Raw genomic sequence first — 16,234 nt, 5'->3', positions numbered from 1 at the left:
CATATGGGATATGGTCCTTTAAGTAATTCGCAGTTTGATTTTTCTTTGATATCATAAGCCAAATCACCATGTGCGACACAGTTCAGTGTGTTACCCCTAGAGATAAAGAAAAATTCTTACTAAATAGAAATTTCTATAATCATAAAATCAAATAAAACATAGTAGAAGGCATTACTCTATATAACTGATACGAAAATGTAGGGTTGGAACACTGTTCTCATCATTGAAATCTTCAACAACATTGCCAATCTCCTTATCAAAAATACCCATTAAATCTGAATAAAATCCCAATAATCAATGCATGTCTATATAACATAACTTTATTTTATTTGGTTTTGAATACATGAAAAACAAAAAGAGACGTATGCATTTTATACAAAAACAGAATATTATTAAAAGAAAACATACCGATCAGGTAGTAGTGAGAAGGACGGTTGTAAACACTTGGAAAATCAACGATTTTGATGAAAAAATCCTGGCTCAAAGGTCTGATATAATTCACCTTTGAACTCTGATTGAGAATGATCTTGTAAGCATGATTCGTGGTTCTTTCATTCCAACCGGAGTTAACCAAGCGAAACTGTGAAAGTCAAAGCCAAAAACCTTCTTGGAAAACCCTCTTGTAGTAAGAGAGTTTGAAGTCGTTAACCATAGGAGCAACTCGAGATTCCTAGCAAATTATAAGATTTAGTTAAATAAACAACAATTAACAACCAAAATATAAATGAATTCTTTGGACAATAACGAATCTTACCATTTCATCAACCAAGATGAAATACATTCCTTCATGGCCTTCTGAATCAACCGTATCCCATCTCTTGAGTACCTTCACTTTGATTGTTTGTTTGAACTCCTCCCATGGTGTTAGATCTTTAACAATTGAATAGTCGGCTATTTTTTGATGCAGAGATATTGATGATTTTTTTAGGTTTTCTCTTTGTTAAGGATGACGTTATGGACGACTAAAGGTACACTATATATATATAGAAGATGTAGAAAAATTATTGAGTAAGGTCGCGATGGTTGGAATAAATTTAATCGCAATAAATACAAAAATGGAAGATTTCTTTTGTTAAAAAAAGGAATAAGTTAACCGAATCTAGTTGAATCGGTGTAAGTTAACCGAATCTAGTTGAATCGGTGTAAGAAGTTGTCAGTAGATGTATCAGTTTATATTCAGAAAGGAAAAAAAGGAAGTTACAGATGTAACGATACAAACATATTTCTATCAAATCCAATTAATATTTATGCAAAGTTACAGAGACTATATTAATTCCCTTTCTATAATTAAATTTCAATATCAAGTTGTGTAATATTTAATTTTCATAAATAATTAAGAAACTATATATACTTTCAAATCGACATGAATATTTTATATATTGGAAAATTAAATTGAGTATAAGTTTGTTTAGTAACCAAAATGTATATAAATCAAAGTGAAGTTTATGCGACGTGAATCTATACATGCAAAAATATTTCGAACGAAAATAGCAATAAATGAAAAGCTGAAATCAGATATCGATCAAATCAAGTCAATATTTTCACTTTGCATGCACAGGTCATAAAATTATGTATTCAACAATAATCCAACTACCAAACGATATGAAATTAATTGGTTACATTTACTATAAAATAAATATTTGACAAAAACATGGATTATTATTATATTATGATTACGATTTTGCCAAAGAACATAACCGTATATATATAGTTTTATTAAACATTTAAAATCTAAATTTCAGATTACTGAGTTCATATTTATAAAGCATGTATTAAAAAAGTAAATTTCAGATTATTGAGTTCATATAAATATTGACAACAGAATCATAATGAAAAGCATTTTTGTTACATCATAAACTCAATAGTAAATTCAATAAAAAGCAAAGTTCAAACATCCCATAAGTAAATTCATGTCAGATACAAAGAAAGAAACAAAGACATTTATAAAAAAGTAAATAATTAAACATATTGAAATCTCAAATATGATTTTCGATCAGTTTCTAGGCTTCACGGAAGATGAACTTGCCTCATCATCATTACAACCCAAATCAATGACATTTGTAGGTTTATTCTTGGTGTTCCAAAACCTGCAAATAAATCAATTATTGTAAGCAACCATATCAAACCAAATATTTGATTATGTTTAAAATAAGGTGCATATAATAGTTTACCTTCTAACCAAAGTTTTGGCTCGTGGACAATCAGGATGAAACTAGATTCTAGAAATCTCTCCTCTAGACCGAATATAGTATCCAGCTATGACAATAAGATAAATGTTATTTCATAGATATCACAATAAAGAAATCAATAATCAATCAATATTAATAATGTAATTTCTACTAACCTTCGATCTCTTTGTTTAACAGACCAGTCGGTTAACATAACAACAAATGGTAATTGATTTTCACTGAAGATCTTGTCATTGAAATCAATTGCATGTGGTCCTAATACAACACATGATAACAATAGCCCTCTACATATAGATTACAACAACATATTATTTAACAAATAAACTGTTTATTGACTCATTAACAAATACATCAACCAAAAAAACATTGGAAACTTACTTATGATCCTTGATAGTGAAAGATATAAGGGCAGTCTTCTTATCCTGTCTTTCAGGGTATGAATCATCATTCACCGTGTCCAGTGGATCAATTTTGATAACAAACCCGAGAATATCTGAAGAAGAAAATCAAATTACAATTTATATGCTATGTAGTCAGTTTCTTAATTAAGATAAATAGTAATGAAATATAAGATTTATAATAATAGGCATAACTATACCGATAGGAAGACCAGGCTCTGTTTTGCCACCAAGCACATCAGCAAAAGAAAACAAAACCCTGTGCAGTATCAAATTCGATAGGATCTATGTGATCCACTTCAGTGTTATTTAAAAACCTGATACAACTACCAATAGGAGAATTTGGTTCATCTGATGTTTCATCAAAGACCACAAATTCTGAAATACTTATCCATTCTCCTTCTTCAATTGTCTTGTCGAAAACTTTGATTAAATCAGTAATATATAGATAAGCTTGAATAGTTTCACCCTGAATATATAAGATAATTTAGAAAATACAAACCAATATCTCAATGTAATATAACAAAAATAGAACAATATAAGAGAACAATAAAATAAGTACCTCTTCGTCCATCAACATAAATTGTAACGATGGACCTTGGATGTTTTACATACCATTTCTTCAAAACGTTGCATCTTATAGTCCAGTTTGTCTTGTCAGAATGCAGATCTGTAATGAGGTCATAGTCTTCCATTGAAGGGTATTCCAGAGAGCTTTTGATTTTCTGGAAAATAGTAACTGAAGGTTTGAATAAGAAAAGGGTAAGAAATATGTGGTCTCGGAAATATTAATGGGTTTAGATATTTTTTTAATTTCCATTATTTTTGATATTTATTTACATCAAATTATGCCCATACATAATCAAAATATATTTATCATATCGATAAAGTTACTTACACAGCTAGTCAATATGTATTGAAGACATAAAAGGAAAATAGATTTATGTTACTGTGTTTTCAAATCAATTACAAAAGTAGTAGAGAATATTCGATGATAATCTGTATATGCAACAATGCGTTATATTAAAAAATCTCAAATATATATAGCGTATATATATAACGCAGGAATTAAGGTAATATATATCATTTTAATGTCTCAATAAATTATTAGACTAAATTCGTGATATTAATATAGGAAAGTTTCATATGTCATACAAATACTGGATATGATTATTCAAATATAATTTGGAAAGTAGTAAGGTTCGTCATATGGGAAGACTCAAATAATTCAAAAACAATTACATACAATAATTACAAAATTATGCATGATGGAATATGGTAAGTCCATATTAGAAAGTATAATAGAATATTCTAAAGATTGTAAATTATAATTACAACAAAGGAATACATAAACTGTCAGATTAAAAATCTAACTGCTTGATAATACAGTTCAGTAATCAATAAATCTGATAACATTGTTTATTTCGAGAAAATGGACTACAACTGATTATAAATAATAATATAAATAAATTATTTTCTTATTATAACGAAACTGAATGTTGTATGTTGAGATGTGGTTGTACTCGATTATTCTCAGTTGCATTGATTATAAATCCTGTAAAATGATAAAATGTAGTGAGTAAAGGCAAAATGTTAATATAATAAGCCCTAAACAATTTCTGAAAATTATTACGTACAATACCTAATAAATCTTTAATGGCTGATACATCTAATTCCTTGTAGACTCGTTTTACAAACTGCATTAATAGATTACTGATATTTAATTAATCTAAAATGAACTACCCAATAGTATTACAATCTGATTACAATAAAAGGGTTTGAAATACCTTCCACATATCTGATAGGAGTAACAACTGTAGAAATTATGAACTGAATAATAAAGTTGGAAGTTGTGGTAATGTCTTCATCATGAATAGGAATAAGAGTGAAATCTTCTATTGTAACCCACAAATTTTCTACAATACTATTCTCGAAGAATTGAATGTTTTTTCTATAAACTGTAGCATAAATTGTATGGCCCTGCAAAACAAACACTAAACGTGTTTCTTAATGTAGTAAATAATTAAAATACTGAAAATGAAAGCAAGGATATCATTACGATTACCTCTTCGTCATATAGTTTCATATTGAGAGTAGTTCCCCGATGTGGAGTATATTGTTCCCACTTCTGAATAATTTTAACTCTAATTTTCCAATCAGTAGTAAACGGATCTAAATCAGATATATAATCGAAAATACAACTCATGACTATAAAGCATATAAGAATCAAAGTAAGGAAAAACGTTAAAAATATAACACGGTATACCCTTTATATAAAGTGACACCTTTGTGATAGGGTTTTCGTTTAACTATATGGAATATTATGGAAAAGGTAACTGCCAAGATATTCGGGATATAGTTGTTCGATATCTAAGTGAAATATATTGTGTAATCTAAAAGATCCATGCATATCATTATATCATTAAATCAACGCTACACACTAATAAATTAATAAGATCAATAACTTTATTTGATTGAATGTCAACTCTAATGAACTTGTATAACTTGAATAATTTCTACTTGCTTGGAGGTGAAAAGCAGACTGTAATTAAGTGAGGAGGGTATTGGTTAGGCAAGACATCAGTACATATAAGGAATTATTTGTAATCTACAAATATGAATGATTCCAATTAGTATTTAATTGTAGACAAATGTATATAAAACAAACTTATATGTCAAACTTTATCAAATTATAATATAAGCTGTTCAGATTGTCATAAATCAATTTTTATCAAAAAAAAAACTAATGTATCTATACTGGTGGGTAATAATACATAAATATCAAATAGTAGACCAACATATTGCTATAAACCAAACATATCATGAATCATTTGCTCCAACACGACATCAATAGCTTTCCTTCCAACTTCCTGAATACATTACAAATCCATCATACACGTTAATTAAAAAATCATACTGTTATCAAAAGTAAACATTATTATAAGTTATAACTTACCTGTAATGTTGAAACTATATCTTCTGGAACACTTCTTTGTATACAACGTTCATTGTCTGTTTCTGAGGTTTACCATATTTGTCAATAATAAGAACCTTTAACCCATCCTTTGATTTTACTCTAGATAGAGCAACATATAACTGCCCATGAGAGAAGACAGGTTTTGGCAGATATAGACCGACACTTGAAAGTGTCTGACCCTGACTTTTATTTATGGTCATAGCAAAGGCAACAGCCAAAGGAAATTGTCTTCTTCGCATTCTGAATGGAAATTTTCCTTTAGGAGGTGCGACATTCAACCTTGGAATATAAACTTTCTGACCATGAGTGTCACCAGTCAAAACAATAGCTTCCATGATATGATCAGCTAATTGGGTGATTTGTAGCCTTGTCCCATTGCACAAACCAGCCTTTGGATCTATATTCCTTAATAGAATAACTGTTGTTCCTACTCTTAATCTCAAAGAATGATTAGGAAGACCAGACAACTTTATATTATTCAAGAAATCAAGGGTATATACTCTGCTATCCTGGTTAGATGTATCAGATGGATCTATAGAATCAGAACTTAGATAAGTCTTCTCCTCACCTTGATAATAAAAATTTATAGATATATTAGTACAGTATATCAATATAATAAAAAACTTAAAAACTAAATGAAGTAAACGATAAAAAAATGGTAATTGTGTTTACCTGTCAACATAGAAAGCATGTACTCCTTGATGAGGCATGCATCGTCATTCGTTGGACACAAAATAGCCCTTTCCTGGTAAAAGTGAGGATCAGTTTTCTCTTCAAAACTTAAACAATAAACTTCCTCGACAATAGATTTAATGGGATCATCACATTCTTTTATTAAAAGTTCATCAGGAATGTCGATCATAACTTCTCCTGTGTTTGGTAGATTAATTTTACCATCGCCAACTTTAAGAATCCATTCTGAAAATGATTTGATTTCCTCTGCTACGGTTTCATCAAGATTAGCCAAGAGCCTCATGTTTTTTGTAAGCTTGAGCACCTTGCAATCATCCCATAAATATGACGAATTAATAGAAGCCATAACAATGTCTTCCCTTCCTCCACCACTGATAACGGGAAAAATTTGTCTAAAATCACCACCAAACACAACAACTTTTCCTCCAAATGGTTTTTCCTTATGACGCTTAATAATATCACGCATAGTACGATCCAAACTTTCAAAACAATATCTACTCATCATAGGTGCCTCGTCCCATATGATAAGAGATGACTAAGCAACCAAATTCCCTAAGTCTGTTCCAGGTTGAATATTGCAAGTAGTGTCATCATCTGGATTTATTGGTATACTGAAACGAGAATGTGCGGTTCTACCACCAGGCAATAACAGAGATGCTATTCCACTACTTGCACCATTCAAAACAATTTCACCTCTAGCACGAACAGCAGCAGACAGTAGTTTTCATAAATGAGTTTTTCCAGTACCACCGAACCCATATAAGAAAAATATTTTCTCTTTATCTTCTGTGACAGCTTCCATGATCTCTTTGTAGACATTCATCTGCTCGTCACTTAAACCAGGAACCATTCGTTCTACGATAGCCATCATTTCCTCTCTATCATAGTTTCTTTCATCGTATATTAACCTATTGATACCAGCTGTGTTGTAATCACCCTCTGGCAAAGGCATTCCATCATAATTTGAAATAGAACCCCCATTGCTTCGCAGTATAGTTTCAATTGCATCCAATGTGTAATTTTTTAGCTGTTCATCAGAGAGGTCCAGTTCTGCAAAATGATCACAGCATATTTATATAAATCTAATACTTCATATTCACATAAAGTATTATGGTATACATAAGATATATAGTTAGAGACCATTTTTTCAAAGAAATACCTGGATTGTTTTCAAATAATCTTCTTCTGTAAAGAATATCATCAAATAGCAAATTCCAAGTTTCTTCCCAAACTCCAAATGGATTAATTATGCTATCAGTCAATAGCATAACGCAGAACAATTTTCGAAGGAAGTCACAAGAACCCCACATGCTTGCTTCATTAATCCCATCTATATATTCTCTATCATCATCTAGTAAACCCAATGCATAACACGCATCTTTGTATGTAGGATGTAAAACACCATCAACTGTCTTCAAATCATCAAACCCCTTAGAACATTTGTGTCGGTTGAGTAGAACACGAAGGTAGTACAATTGGCCACATTTCAGAGGTACATAGGTTATTCTACCAACGGCTAACCTATTCTTCTGTTCCCTTGGTTTCCATTCAATATTTGTACGATCGTAAACAAACATTGTAGGAAACTCAGCATATGTTAGGTTTTCAGCTTCTGGATACTTATTGCAAGCTTCAAAAAATGCTAAAAACATTGAACTCTGTACGGACCTGCGATTTAGAACAGTTTCAACTGGATCATCATCATCAAAAAGTACTGATTGCTCGTTTTCAAGATGAAAATAGAGTTTCTCCACTGGAGTCGTCCTAAAATGGATTAGAAATGCTAGCAAATGCCATGTAGCTTCGCATGCAGAAACATATCTACATACAAAGAAATCAGTAGATATTTAGTTTGTGATCAAAACTTTTACAACTTATAAAACATGCATACAATCTATATCCAATTAAATATTACCTGCAATTGAAGTACTCCTTAATTTTATCAGTATTATCCTCGCCATTTTCATCTACATTTGCGCATGCTACAGATTCTGCACTTTGATTTACATCATGTTCAATAGTAGCTAGAACACGATCAGGTCCTTTGTTGATATATTTGAAAAGGTATTTGATTGACCTTGCCTGAGTACACCATTCAACATTGATGTGAGCTCTATATCGCAACGATAGCTCTCTATTATAAGGCACAACAAAACTGTTGTCAATTTGTAGTCCATTCTTCTCAACAAATGCCTCAGTCTTCCTTCTCATATAATGTGGAAACCCTCTGTTGTCAATGGTAGTTCTTTCACAATATTTCTTTGGAAACTGCTTAGAACACTTCCCATTTACCATACATGGACTACTTTTGTTAATCACTCCGCAAGGTCCATGTATCATGTTCTGCTTCACTACTTCATACAAAACCGGATCAGTATCTTTTTCAGGAATCTCAGCAGAAATAACTTTATCAATAGATTCAGCAGTAGACAATTTTCTTTTTTCCGCCATCCATAGTAGGATATGTGCATGTGGAAGTCCTCTTTTCTGGAATTCAATAGTATACATACCTGTTAATATAAAACAACCAAATATGGATTATTATAACAATTTTAATCAAATTATAAATACAAATATTAAGAATGTAAACTTAACATACCACAAACACTTTTCCGAAAATGTTCTTTTTAGTGAGATCACTCATGAGGCTGTCTAGCTTAATTTTGAATATCCTGTAGAAGATATCTGGTCTATCTTCAGGATTCAAATTTCGCTTCTTTGTATATCTAATTATCTCAGGCCAGTTTGGATTGCAGGTGAAAGTTATAAAAAGATCAGAAAATCCAAAGTGCTTACAAATGGCCATTGCATCCAAATAGTTATTGTTCATATAGCGTGAACCACCGGTAAATGATGCAAGTATCAAAATCCTCTTACCTCTGTTGGATAAATCAGAGGTTCCTTCCTTTTCAGCCTCAACCAGATTCATATACTTATCTGAACGAAGCTTCTTCTGATTGTTCCTGAAATATCGAAGTCGACTAGACTCTATCATAGTAAACACATCAACCAGAAACTGCTGATACAATCGTTTAGACCGAATGACTGACTGAGATTCCATTAACCTATCTTGAATTCTATAAGCATAGAATTCTCACATGCTTATAGTTTTCCGTTTCTGTTTGTTGCCATCATCAAAACCGTCTTCAATACCACAGTGAATCCATCCTCACCATATGGAAATAATAATGGATACTGAAGAGCTAGATAACCCACTTATAGTTCACTAATTCTTCTGAGGTTTCCGTGTTTAGTCTCTAATACAATATCTCGTATATCCATTCCTTCTTGAAAATACCCAGGAATCAAGGCTGCGACTTCTGTGGAAGTTGGCATGTTATGTGTTCTAGCATCTTTATTCCTGTTAGCAATGAGAACGAACTTGACGTTGTCTTCTGGTTGTTGAATATTGTATCTGTCTTTGTAAGAACGGAAAGCTTTTTCACCATTGGATTACAAAAGTTTAACATCTTCATGAGACATTCAATTAACGCCGGCCTTAACTTGGTCGAGCTAGAGACATTCTTGCTGAAATAGTAAGAAAGTGCATAATTAAATGTAATGTATGATAAACATATTAACCATTAGTAAACACTAATGTAATGGATATTAAAACAGTGCGTACAGTGCATACCTGATTGATTTCTCTCTGTTTGTTATCTCATTAGCTGTATCATGGATATACAGCTGACAGAACTTTGGTTTCTATTTCCTTTGAGGAATCAAAGAACCAATTAAGTGATAATTTTCACCATGTAGTTGGAATACGGGTGGACCACGACCCTTGTTTATATCGTAATTTATCTTTCCACCAATAGATGTAAAAGAAAACATCATGTTGTAAGCTCTGATATTCTCACGAAAGTGGCGACAAATTTCATCATCACTCGAGAAGAGATATATCAAAAATGGAGGAGGTTGGTTAAGTAAGGGTAGCTTAACTTTTCCCTGCAAACAACATATAGTAAATATATATGTTGCACTCTTCTTCTTTTTCTGAATTCGTTCATTAAACCACATCCTTGCTTTGCAGTGCGTGCATTCATACATCGGATCACCATCATCATAATATCCTGAGGTAATATAACATTCGAGATAATTAAACAATTAATACAGTTAATAATATAACGGAAAAAGTATCAATATAAATGTGTAAAATTAGAGACATAACCATTTTCCAATACCACAGGTTTACGTTCATGATCATAATCTTCTGCTATAGTATCAGTTCCATGAGGACTTTCGTTAAACTTAACCCCTTTCATTAAACGTTTCCTGTTATGTCTGGCCTTTCGCTGTCTCTCGAACAAAGATTTAGATAGTTTCTCAAGTCTTTCTTTAGCAATGATTTTGTCAACAGAAGAGTTCCACCACATAATGACTTAGATTCAGAGTTAAGATTACATTAATATGTATTCAAGGATAATAAAAATTAAAAGTAATAGGAAAAAAATGAATTATTAATTAAGAGAAGGATACATGACTTCTCTATTCCATCAACTGTGTCTGAGCTTGATGTATTCTTGTTTGATTTCTCTGGTGAAAACATATAACCAAAGAATATTGAATCAATAGGAATGTTATATATTAAATCAGATACATCGTTTAGATATAAATACAATTCAGTAATCTTACTTGGACCACTATGTACTTGTTTAGGAAGACCGGAATGCTGGGGTTGTAAAACAGGAGTTGTTCGAGACTTACTAACAACAGATGGTGGCGTCGCATAGGTTGTATTTGAGGTTGTACATTCAGATACATTAGTATCATTTGATGAAAGGATACCATCTGATAATAAAATTGAAAAACAAACAATGAGTTAATAATTTTTATAGATAAAATGTTATCAATCCATTCTACTATTAATAAATGGAATTATTCTTACTTGGCTGTAAAGGTAGAGATTTAGCAATACCAGAATTTAGCTTCCGTGAATTAGGATTTGTTCGAGATTTGCTAACAACATATCGGCATGTCGCATAGGTAATATTAGAGGTAGTGGTTTCATTCCTATTAGTTTGCCATGATAATTGGATAACACCAGTACCATTACTAACGTTGCTTGCACGGTTTAGATCAGGAATTGTTGTATTATGTTTTGCAATTTTAGGCCGTGAAAATTGAGTTTCAGATATGATGTTACCAAACCTAATACCTGGAAATATAATATATGTTAGCATTGAATTTATAAACATATAAGCTTACTATATGTAAAAGCAAGAAATGAAAAATGGTAGTTGAGATATAGGTAACCCGTTTCGTCAGAAGATGGTGAGCATTGCAAAGGTCTCTTTATAGGTGGCCTGTTTTCTTTTAATGAGCTTGATAATGCTATATGAAGACAAACAATATCATACCATATAACATATAAGACAATTCCTAAAATGATTTTTTAAATAAAACATAGTTCACATACACTGTTGAGATTTATGTGTGTTTGACCGTATAGAGAAACAACCAGAGTTGCTGACATCTCTTAGAATTTCATCTATGTATATAAACAAAAAAGACAACACAATTTAAAAATAATTCAAAGTATAAAACTATTGAGTAAAGCAAATAATAGATAAAAACTCACTTGAAGTAGATATATCAGATGTAATCCGAGATGAACTCTTCACCAAATCGTTTGAATTGCTTAAATCTCTAAATATCATATCAAATGCACCAGAAATAGGCTTTGTGGAATGTGTTTGGCTGGTAGATGCTGTCTTCTGTTTTTTCTGAATTCTGTTTCATCATTTTCGTATCCATAACGATTTTTTTTAGAACTATGCATTGCATAAGAAAGTGAATATAAGTGTAAATAGAGGTAAACGTGAACACAAAGAATGTTATGAAGCGGAAAACTTGACTTATATGAATGAATGGTTGTTTGTTCGAAAACTCAAACTAAATGTGATCCCTTATGAATAGAAAAACAAATATTCTACATTTAAATTCATATATCTAAATCCACAAAAATAGATCATAAATATAGAGAAATAATCAATTTAGTTACAAATTGCCAAATGAAAAGGTTAAAAGGTATAAGTTATAATACATTATTCAGTTTTAGCTATTGATGGAATTTTTTTTCGGTTAGTAGCTATACGGATATTTGGATATATAGATTCGTATAAGTATATTTAATTTCTTTACAGTTTTTGAAATAATACTCCATAAATTAATAAAGAGTAATACGTTTAAAATTGATTATAAGCTAATTATGTTTGACTACTATTTAATATATCATTTATTTCATTTGAATGATGGTCATAAGATTTCAAATACAAATTAGAAAATTACTAAAACGATATACAGAGTAAAACAAAAAAACTAATGGTGTGAAAAATGGTACGACATCATAATATTGATTAAAAATAACCATCCGATTACAAAAAAAAAATCATCCAAAAGCTAAGTAGAATAAAAAACAATGATAAAAGAAACAATTATTCAGACGATTAAAACATAACAAAACAGTTATAATAACTGATTTCGGTTCTTAAATCATGGCTTCTCTGTCTTCACGGTCTTAAGAGTCAGAATACTTCGATTAGTCTCAACAGTTTTCTCATCCTTACACTTCTTCTTTGCAGCCGAATACTCATCAGTATCCTTAATCACTTCCATCTTTTCATTGGTCTTGCGCTTAGAAGTAGGTGTAATTTCAGAATCATCATCATCCATAATCATTAGAGGAACCTATAACATATTAATTAATCTGTATCAATGAAAGTATTATATAATAGTACACATGAATGTAAGAAAACAGAATACACAAATATACCTTTCCATCAAGAGTATTGTGAGCTTTTTCCTCTATCTTGATACTTGGAGTGCTCTACGAAAAGTGAAAGTAATGAATTGTAAAAAATAAAGAATTAGTGTATAAATATTTTTTGATAACCAAATGATATAACTGTACTTTGTGTAATTATACTGATGACCTTGTATGTGTCACTATTGAAAACAATATTTGAACTTGCAATTGCAATCTTGAAGAGAAACGTTTTACCACAAATATTGCTCAAAGCCAAGGGCAAGACATTAGGATCCTGAATCTAAACAAAGAGGAATTTAAAAAAATTTAAATAGATAAAGCCAGAAATGGTCATGGACAAATGCATTAGAAATATGAACCTCATTAACAGTCTGAGTTAACTGAGCAGCAGTTGGTTGACAACTTCCTTTGCCTCTTGATCAAATAAGAGGAATTTGGTTTCACTAGTATTATCCATGACACAAAAAGTCAACATGAACCTATCATATAATTCAAAATAGGATAAGTTGTACTTTATTAGAAGTGAAAACTTTACTATAGCACAAATACAATAACAGACTTACGATGGATAAACATTCTCAACATCCTCATTGCATTTTTTTGCACTGCCATAATTGTTTCTTAAATGTTTTCCCAGGATATAGTTCTTTAAGTAATCCATATCATGAGGGAGAACCTTTTTAGCACAGGCTCCGCATGACATGTAATACCAACCAAACTCAGTGTCAATAGACATAATTGTGGCCATGGTAACACATTTGACAACCTTTGAAAGTGAATAATGATATTAGAATCAAATATATGTTATATAAATTAAACTGACATAATATATAATTACCTCAGAAGCAGCAATAATCTCGCTAATAGTCCTTCGAGGACTATGCAAGAAGAAATCGTCCCTTACTGATACAGAATTGACAATAGTCAACTGATTTGGATGGGTATGGGTCAGGGTTAAACTATCTTTTGGCAATCTGTATAGATTAGATTACATAGTTATTAGAATATAAAACTTGAGAAGTAAATAGAAACATGGAGATAATTAGTTTTACCTCTCTTTAAAAGCCAAACTCTCTGGGAAGACTGGATCAGTAATGACCATTGAACAGTTGTAGCAATTGCCAACACTCCAAACACCTTGATAAAGCTTTAACTTTCCAAACCGCAAAACAGCAACGATCACAGCATCATTTGCATGTTGAGCCACACTTTCAAGATTTTCAGCGAATGGTCCCCAAAGAACACAATTAAGTCAAACATTTCTACATTGAAAATGATAAATAAATTGAGAAAAAAGGATATTAAACACAAATAGTAAAGATATAGAGCATTAGTGATAGATTAGTAATGTAAATGCTAACTCTGTATCACGGATCTCCATAGAAAGCCTCTTTGTCTGTCTCTTTCCAACATTCAAGATCTCCATATCCCCAATGCTCACAATTTGTCCAATAGCATCTGAGGTAAAAAAAATCATGTTAGTACTTTATAATAACGCAAACAAACTATATATCCAATAAATAATTTAGTAATTAAACAAACTTGCCTATCAAGAAATCTGGATTCATTTTGCCTTCGTGAATATCACTAAACTTGACGAACTTGAAACCTAAGATTCTTGGATCCATTTCTTCTGCCGGTTTGACAGATGTTGTTGATGCGAAAAGGATTTTTTAAACGTGAGGGCTGGTCCTGAACTTACCACCGTTATGAGCCACTTGAAAATTTGTGATAATTCTAGAGGCACCTTCCTCTAACAGATTTTCATTTTTCTTGATGAACTCCTTCTTCAAAGTTACATGCATGGTTTGATTCTGTGTATATATAAAAGAATATGCATGCTTTAAAGATACATAGGTTTGTATGAAACTGAAATAAATGAAGACAGTCGTAAAATATATAGATTAGTACAAATTCTTAAAATTAACATAGATAGTATACCTTCTCATCAACAACAACCATTTCCAACGTCTCTACACCATTCAAATATTGTTTCCACACCTTCAATATCTTCACGTAAACTCTCCATTGAGTTTTGAAGGGCTTCACGGAGTAGAGATCGGTGAAAGAAGACATAATAGCAAGATGAAATTTGAGATTCAGAAATGTATTGAAAGGTGAGGGATATGAAGTATTGGAGAAACGTACATCTATATATATACGGTATTGAGAGAACATGGTATCGCTAGGTTAAATATTTCAAATTTAGAATTTTCTTCTTGTTAATATAATCCAAGGATCTCGATTATTCTTCGTTTAGGAATAAATATATATCTTCCGCAATTTGAGTTACTAATATGGATGTTTATTTAGTTGTTTAAAAAATTTCCAAAGGTTTAGGTTTAGGTTTAGAAATCTAGAAAATGCGAAAATATAGATACTTACTTAATCCGTTTGAAGTTTAAATTATTGTTATTAGTAGTTTAGAAAATTTATCTGGGAAAATATCTATGTTTCGAAAATATAGGAACCAAAGAATTCAATGTAGAATATGCGAAAATATAGATACTTATTTGAAGTTTAAAATATTGTTATTAGTTGTTTAGAAAATTCCTCTAAGAAAAATATTCACCTTTCGAATTTATAGGAACGAAATAATTAAATGTAGAATATGCGAAAATATAGGTACTTACTTTATCCATTTCAAGTTTAAATTATTGTTATAAATTGTTAATGAGAATATATTTGACTAAGATTTTTAAAACATGAGCAATCAATACTGATTAAATTTTTTAAAAATAAAATTGTTGATGCTTATATACGAATTAGATAAATGATTAACTAATGTAGGAATGCTTATATGATTTTGAATAATGAATAACAAAATTATAATGATTATACTCTTCTGTAAATGTTTATTGTAAATTTTATTCATTCAACATGTATAAATAATAGTTAATAAGATAATATATAAATAATACCAAAAAACTCAATAAAGAGGTAATGGTTGATAAAATTATAAATGGAAATATGCAGTTAAAAAAATATATATATGAAGAAGACGTATTTTAAAAATTTATTGCAGTTAAATGTGTTTTAGGAAATAACGGTCTGTTTGGCTATAGAGATAGTAGGAGAATTAAAATTAAACGAACTAATAATATAGCTAAATACCAACTTTAATCCTAGAGCTGCCAAGTGTCCAATAGTACCTCCACTTTAATATATTGGAGATAACTATTTTTTTACAGAATTAGATTTCTTTCAA

The 16,234-nt window shown here is 30.8% G+C and overlaps 1 protein-coding gene and 1 pseudogene across 1 annotated transcript; both read right to left on the bottom strand.

The window, feature by feature from the left end:
• Positions 1 to 5,557: 5,557 nt before the first annotated feature.
• LOC112082139 lies at positions 5,558 to 10,277 on the bottom strand (annotated as a pseudogene).
• Positions 10,278 to 12,752: 2,475 nt separating this feature from the next.
• Positions 12,753 to 15,102, bottom strand: LOC112082138. Its single transcript, XM_024149238.1, has 10 exons — positions 14,968 to 15,102; positions 14,729 to 14,840; positions 14,573 to 14,659; positions 14,388 to 14,484; positions 14,079 to 14,234; positions 13,865 to 14,000; positions 13,703 to 13,792; positions 13,193 to 13,306; positions 13,033 to 13,086; positions 12,753 to 12,947 (listed from the first exon to the last, which is right to left on the bottom strand). The coding sequence occupies exons 1-10, from the start codon at positions 15,100 to 15,102 to the stop codon at positions 12,753 to 12,755; spliced, it is 1,176 nt and encodes a 391-aa protein (XP_024005006.1).
• Between the last annotated feature and the right edge of the window lie 1,132 nt (positions 15,103 to 16,234).

Source organism: Eutrema salsugineum, unplaced genomic scaffold (genome assembly GCF_000478725.1).
Source record: "Eutrema salsugineum unplaced genomic scaffold, Eutsalg1_0 scaffold_1, whole genome shotgun sequence".
NCBI lineage: Eukaryota > Viridiplantae > Streptophyta > Magnoliopsida > Brassicales > Brassicaceae > Eutrema > Eutrema salsugineum.
The sequence above is the reverse complement of the archived record's forward strand: the minus strand, read 5'-3'. Positions and strand labels throughout refer to the sequence as shown.

Excerpts from the sequence above, each read along its gene's own strand:
- LOC112082138 (XM_024149238.1), bottom strand. The coding sequence starts at position 15,102 with ATGTCTTCTTTCACCGATCTCTACTCCGTGAAGCCCTTCAAAACTCAA. Across the intron at positions 14,660-14,728 it reads TCAAGTGGCTCATAACGGTG|AAGAAATGGATCCAAGAATC; the intron begins GTAAGTTCAGGA and ends TCAAACCGGCAG. Across the intron at positions 12,948-13,032 it reads ACAATACTCTTGATGGAAAG|GTTCCTCTAATGATTATGGA; the intron begins GTATATTTGTGT and ends AATATGTTATAG.